We start from the raw sequence: 6112 nt of genomic DNA on the forward strand, positions 1-6112 counted from the left end.
AGCCACAGCTGCCCTGGGGCAGGCTGACAGAAGCGTGGCTGCCAGTGTGCGCCTACAGCCCCTCTGACCACCACCAAATATTTGCATCTTCCATACACCAGTGTGATTAGCACTGGAGGCAATGTGTGTAAAGTGCCTTGCCCAAGGACACATGACTTGGGGAGAGCAGGGATTGAACAGCCAACCTTCTAGTTACTGAACGACCGTCTCTACACCCTGAGCCACAGCCGCCACAGTGTGTGTTGTGAATCTTGACAGCAGTGTTGATCTCTTGGTCAGAAAGTCCAGAAACCAGTTCCATAGTTATGGACGCAGCTCAAGAATGCTTCATTTTTTCATCAGGATCTGTGAGATGATGATGTTGAAGATAGAAGAGAAATCCAGGAAGAGCAGGCGGATATAATTTCCTGCTTTCCAGGTGGGTGAGAGCTGTGTAGACCACTCATGAGATGGCATCATCAGTGGGGGAGTTCTTCCTGTAGTGAAGATCCACAGTGACGTTGATGGAATTTTTTATTTGTGCTATGATCAGCTTCTCAAAGCGGTTCATGACTATCGGAGTGAGGTTTCCTGACTGATAGTCATTAGACCCGTTTCCATCACAAGGATTTATTTCGGTGTAAATTTACGGGGCCAGCCCCATAAAGCCACTTACAGGGACTTATACGGAGCCAAACAGGATCCTACTCTCGAGGGTAGGTACTCCGTTGGCTCCGAAAAACTCCCGGTCAGGCTCCAGCACTGATTGGCTAAACCTTTTAATTAGTGTTTAATTAGTATATATCACCATGGCAAACTTCACGCTGTTAAAAGTAGGGTGGTCACAATACTAAAATAAATAAAAAACTCGATATCGATACCCAGTGTCGTATCCGGATACGACGTGTAATTATCGATACTTTTCAAAGTTGACAACCTTAATAAAAAGTGATGTGTTGTCAATTGTATTTATTTTTTGCTATTTCCACAGATAATTTTAATTATTTTCATTTAAATTCAGCTCATGTTGAGTACATGCTAAAAGACGTATCTAGCTAAGAAAAAAGTTACCCTTTTGAACCTCCTGACCAGCCGGCCGAGTTGGGAAATCCCCAGCTCCCCCGTGTGCCAGCCCGCCCCTGGCCAAAGGTGCTTCTACTTAACTGGCAGGTAAACGAGCTCGTCTACACCTGTTGAGTAGAAGCACCTGTGACTAAACCCAAACTGTTTCACGGTTTTTACTTTATGGATCTGGATTCCTCAACCCTGTCTATAAATCACTGAATGGTTTGGGTCCTGAACTCATGAAGGAAAAGCTAATTGAATATCAACCCAGTGGGACTGTGAGGTCTTGCAGGCTCAGGTCAAATAGTGGAGCCCAGGTTTCAAAGCAAACATGGGTGGCTTTTAGTTATGCTGTTTGCAAATGGAAGAAACAGAAGAAAAATAATTTTCACTCTATGATCTTTTATTTATTTATTTTCTTTGCGTTTAAATGTCTTTTTTTGCTTATTTGTTTGTAGGTGTGTTTAAATGTTGCCAATATACTTTTTTGGTAGTTTTAATCAGCTATTTTTGTTCTCTTTACTTTGAGAATGTCTTGCGCTGTTCTATTTGTAAATGCTTTTCTGTGTTGCACTTTTGGTTGTGTGAATCACATTGAGTTTCCTTGTGTATGAAGTGTGCTATAAAGTCACCTTGCCTTGTTGCAGTCTACATTATGATGAAGGAAATCAAAACAAGTGGATAAATGACAGTACCATAAGACAAAAAAAACCACATCTAGGCTGTGAATGACACCCATGGAGAAGGATTAAGACATTCTTCAATCCTTTAGCCTCTTTTTTATTTTGTGAAGCAGCTGAAAATGTACTTTGCTCTTGAATGCAGCTAACCCTGCAGGCAAGATCGCTGATCCTACAAGCTGGGCTTAAACCCAACTTAATGAGTGTGTAAACTAGTTGCCTTCCTGCCAACAAAGGCGTCTTGGGGACGCGCTTCTTTTGTCTCGCGGGGAATCGTCACCTTTTCTCAGTGAAATCTGCCAAGGATTGTCTGCGTGCAACAGGAGGTAAGGATTAAAAGATGTGTGCTGACACTCGGAACAAATGGCGAGGCAAGCTAGCCAGCCAGGACGGGCCGGGGGCGGGGCCGAGCGACACCCACAATTAAAGATGAACTTTGAGTGAACTAATTTATCTGCGGGAGGAGAAGGTGACAGGCTGCGCGGACTTCCCGGTTAGCCTATAAAAGGCGCCGAAGGAGCAGCCGAGAGCTTCACTTGGTCGACAGACATTCACCTGAGCGAATCGTTGCCTGGACCGACATCATGGCTCTCAGCACACTGCTGGCTACCTTGCTGTGCACCATCGTGCTTCCCATTCTGCTCTTTTTGGTGGCTGTCAAATTGTGGGAGGTTTACATGACCAGGGGCAGAGATCCGAGCTGCAGCAGCCCGCTGCCTCCTGGCTCCATGGGTTTGCCTTTCTTTGGGGAGACGCTGCAGCTCATCCTGCAGGTAAAGCAACATTCAAAGATGCTTGCCTCAATACGAAAAGTTCACCAACTTGCACTGATTAAAAATGCGTACATTTTTCTGTTGTCCAGCGGAGGAAGTTTCTTCGCATGAAGCGGCAGAAGTACGGCTACATCTACCGAACTCACCTATTTGGGAACCCCACTGTGCGCGTGACCGGGGGCGACAACGTGAGGCAGATTCTCCTGGGAGAGCACAAGCTGGTGTCCGTCCAGTGGCCTGCGTCCGTGCGCACCATTCTGGGCTCGGACACGCTGTCAAACGTGCACGGAGCCCAGCACAAAACCAAAAAAAAGGTAAGACAGGCTACATATTTGTTTCAGTGATAAGCTATTAAAATACTTGGTTTAAACCTGGAGTTATTTTAACTTATACAACACATTGTTAAAAAAAAAAAAGAAGAAAAGTAGTACTGCTTTTTCTTAATTAAAAAAAAGTTACCTTAAAATAATAATAATAAAAATAAAAAAAAAATTTATGTAAACCATTTAGGACCTAAAAGCATAATTTTACTTGTTTTCACGTTATCAATGTCAGCAATATGAACTAACAGTAATGTAATTGTTAAAAATGCAATAATCAAATGTACGTTTTATTTTCAACATGGACTTAAATGATTTAAAACCAAAATAATGGTGGATTTCATTAATGGAATGCGGTTTAAGTTAACTGAATTGCTGTTTTATAAAAAATATCTATATGCATCCCATGGCTTATATTGTTAAATAATATTAATAATAAACACTAAAGTAATAAATGGTACAATATGTTGGGCTACATATTTGTTTTAGTGATAAAATATTAAAATAGATTCAACCTGGAGTTATATTTTACAACATATTGTTAAAAAAAGAAAAGAAAAAAAACGTAGTATTGTACTGCTTTTCTTAACTGTCAATCAGAAATTAACTGAATCAAAAAGCTTATAACTGTATTTGCACAGGTTACAATAAAATTGATCACAAATTTGTCAACAATCCTGGCTCCTCTCCAGGCCATAATGCGGGCATTCTCCAGGGAGGCATTGGAGCTCTACATCCCAGTCATCCAGGAGGAGGTTCGAGCTGCAGTGAAAGAGTGGCTGGCGAGGGATTCTTGTGTGCTGGTGTACCCAGAAATGAAGTGTCTGATGTTCCGCATTGCTATGAGGATCCTTCTCGGCTTCGAGCCGGAGCAGATTAGGACCGACGAGCGGCAGCTGGTGGAGGCATTTGAGGAGATGATCAAAAATTTGTTTTCTCTGCCCATTGATGTTCCATTCAGTGGATTGTACAGGGTAAGAAAAACAAGTTTTGCTTCTTAGCCTTTACCCTACAATAGAGTGCTATTTTAAATTCTTATTCCGTCCTGTGTCTTATTCTTCAGGGCCTTAAAGCTCGAAATTTCATCCATTCCAAGATAGAGGAGAACATCAAGAAGAAGATACAGGAGTCTCAGAAAGAGTCCAAACATGGAGATGCCCTGCAGCAACTCATAGACAGCAGCAATAAGAGCGGGGAGACATTTAGCATGCAGGTAACACAACACTGACGAGGGTTTTTTTTTTCTCCTCTTGTTTGGCATTTGAAAAACAAACCCACATTTCTTTCACAGGCTATTAAGGAGTCTGCTACAGAACTACTATTTGGGGGCCATGAAACCACCGCCAGCACAGCCACGTCTCTGATTATGTTCCTGGGCCTGAACCCAGAAGTGGTGAAAAAACTGAGGCAGGAACTGATTGACAAGGTAATGTCGTGTTGTTGTAAACTCATTGAATTTCTGTCATCGCGTCTAATTCCCAACTGTCTCCTTTGTGTTCAGGAGGAGCAAGGAATGCAACTCCAGAGTTTGAACATTGAGTCTTTGGAGCAGTTGAAGTATACTGGTTGTGTGATTAAAGAGACACTAAGGATTAACCCTCCAGTCCCCGGAGGCTTTCGAGTGGCACTGAAGACATTTGAACTCAACGTAAGTTCAAGCTCATTGACGCTTCTATCTCCATTCTGTCTTCTGCTACTCACCAATTCCCTTTTACAGGGATATCAAATTCCCAAAGGTTGGAATGTCATTTACAGTATCTGTGACACCCATGACGTGGCAGATATCTTCCCCAACAAAGAAGACTTCCAGCCAGAGCGCTTCATGACAAAAGCTTCGACAGACTCGTCGAGGTTTCAGTACATTCCTTTTGGTGGCGGCTCAAGGATGTGCGTCGGGAAGGAGTTTGCCAAGGTCCTGCTGAAGATCTTTCTGGTGGAAGTGGTCACAAAGTGTCACTGTACTCTATTGAATGGGCCACCCATGATGAAAACAGGACCTACTGTTTATCCTGTGGACAATCTACCAACCAAGTTTACCCACTATGTTAAAAATTAAACAAGATTTTAGTTTACAATATTCAGTAGTCACAAATCATTGTTTTTACTGAAAAACAAACAATTTGGAAGCACTCAGGTGTTGCAAGAAACGTATTTTAAAGTTGACCCCATGATTTTTTTTTTTTTTGTTTTTTGTAATGGCCTGTACATACTGTAAATATCTGGAAAACATTTTATATTACGATATGGTGGATTTGTACTTTTTTTTGTGTATATATAATTTTTATGTGAGATCAAACTTAACAAGAGGCACTATTTACACATTGGAACACTTTAATCAGCTCAGTGGTGTATCTTTAGGTTTATGTACATAATGTATGTAGAGTTTGTTATATAATTGTGTATCTTAACGACAACTTATTTAAGTGATGCTATATTGTATTGGCTTTTTATTTAATAAAAACCTTTTGTGGATAATTTTGTGGCGTTCCAAATGAGATATTGCTATTAGAAGACTTAATACACTGATTTATTTATTTTGTGAGTGTATTGAGAACAAAAGTTATGAGTAACATGTTTCCTCAGTCAAGGAGGTTCTTGGTGCTGTTTCTATGGTTTAACACTGCAAAGAGCAAGAAATTATATTTGATAGAATCAAACTTTGAATTAAGAATTATACACCCAGAAGAATCTGTGAAGAAAGGTAATAATTAGTAGTATGGCATTGGACCAATACTGGCCTTATTTAATTTGTATTTTTTTGAGACCTCAGTATTATTCATTTGGCAGCCTTCCCGAGTCAACGTCATCATCGCTCTTTTTTTCATTTTTTGGCATGCATGTGTGTGTGCGTGTGAATTTGTGCTCTTTAATTCACCTGAAGCCTGTTATAAATCCCAGACCCTTCACTTTAACCTGATACTTCAGAGTCCCGCCAGAGTCGTGAAGTTGTCAGGAGACCAGAGGAAGGATCAAAAGAAAGATAAAACAAAATGGAATCCCGCACCAACCAGACACCACCCACAGAGTTACAAAACCAGAATCTTTCACCAACCCCAGAAACATCTAAATTACAACAAATTAGGAAGACCTCAAGAGACCAGAGGAAAGAGTCAAGGAAGGAAGGAAGGATAGATGAAGCAGAGTGAGACACACAGACACCAGCATCCACTTATTAAGCGACCATTAGGAGAAACAAATTCTGCTTGAGTTTCAGTAGATGCCTGCCTTATTTTAAGGTATTGGATACTCCTGGAGGTTGCCGATACCGACCAATAATCTGACCTCAAGTCCTCCT

General features: G+C 41.2%; 1 protein-coding gene across 1 annotated transcript; it reads left to right on the top strand.

Annotated features, from left to right (window-relative positions):
• The first annotated feature begins 2019 nt into the window (after window positions 1-2019).
• cyp26a1 (cytochrome P450, family 26, subfamily A, polypeptide 1) lies at window positions 2020-5292 on the top strand. Its single transcript, XM_086064463.1, has 7 exons — window positions 2020-2497; window positions 2587-2811; window positions 3510-3791; window positions 3881-4030; window positions 4109-4243; window positions 4319-4465; window positions 4535-5292. Exons 1-7 carry the CDS (start codon window positions 2309-2311, stop codon window positions 4871-4873), a joined length of 1467 nt encoding a protein of 488 aa, XP_085920589.1. The 5' UTR covers window positions 2020-2308; the 3' UTR covers window positions 4874-5292.
• The last annotated feature ends 820 nt before the right edge of the window (window positions 5293-6112 follow it).

Source organism: Leptonotus elevatus, chromosome 20, assembly GCF_054856555.1.
Source record: "Leptonotus elevatus isolate MCC_2025b chromosome 20, RoL_Lele_1.0, whole genome shotgun sequence".
Taxonomy (NCBI): Eukaryota; Metazoa; Chordata; class Actinopteri; order Syngnathiformes; family Syngnathidae; genus Leptonotus; species Leptonotus elevatus.

What these genes read in the sequence shown, in the direction of transcription:
- cyp26a1 (XM_086064463.1), top strand. Translation starts at nt 2,309, where the DNA reads ATGGCTCTCAGCACACTGCTGGCTACCTTGCTGTGCACCATCGTGCTT. An exon ending in CGCTGCAGCTCATCCTGCAG is followed by an intron (nt 2,498 to 2,586) that starts GTAAAGCAACAT and finishes TCTGTTGTCCAG; the next exon opens with CGGAGGAAGTTTCTTCGCAT. An exon ending in TGAAGACATTTGAACTCAAC is followed by an intron (nt 4,466 to 4,534) that starts GTAAGTTCAAGC and finishes TCCCTTTTACAG; the next exon opens with GGATATCAAATTCCCAAAGG.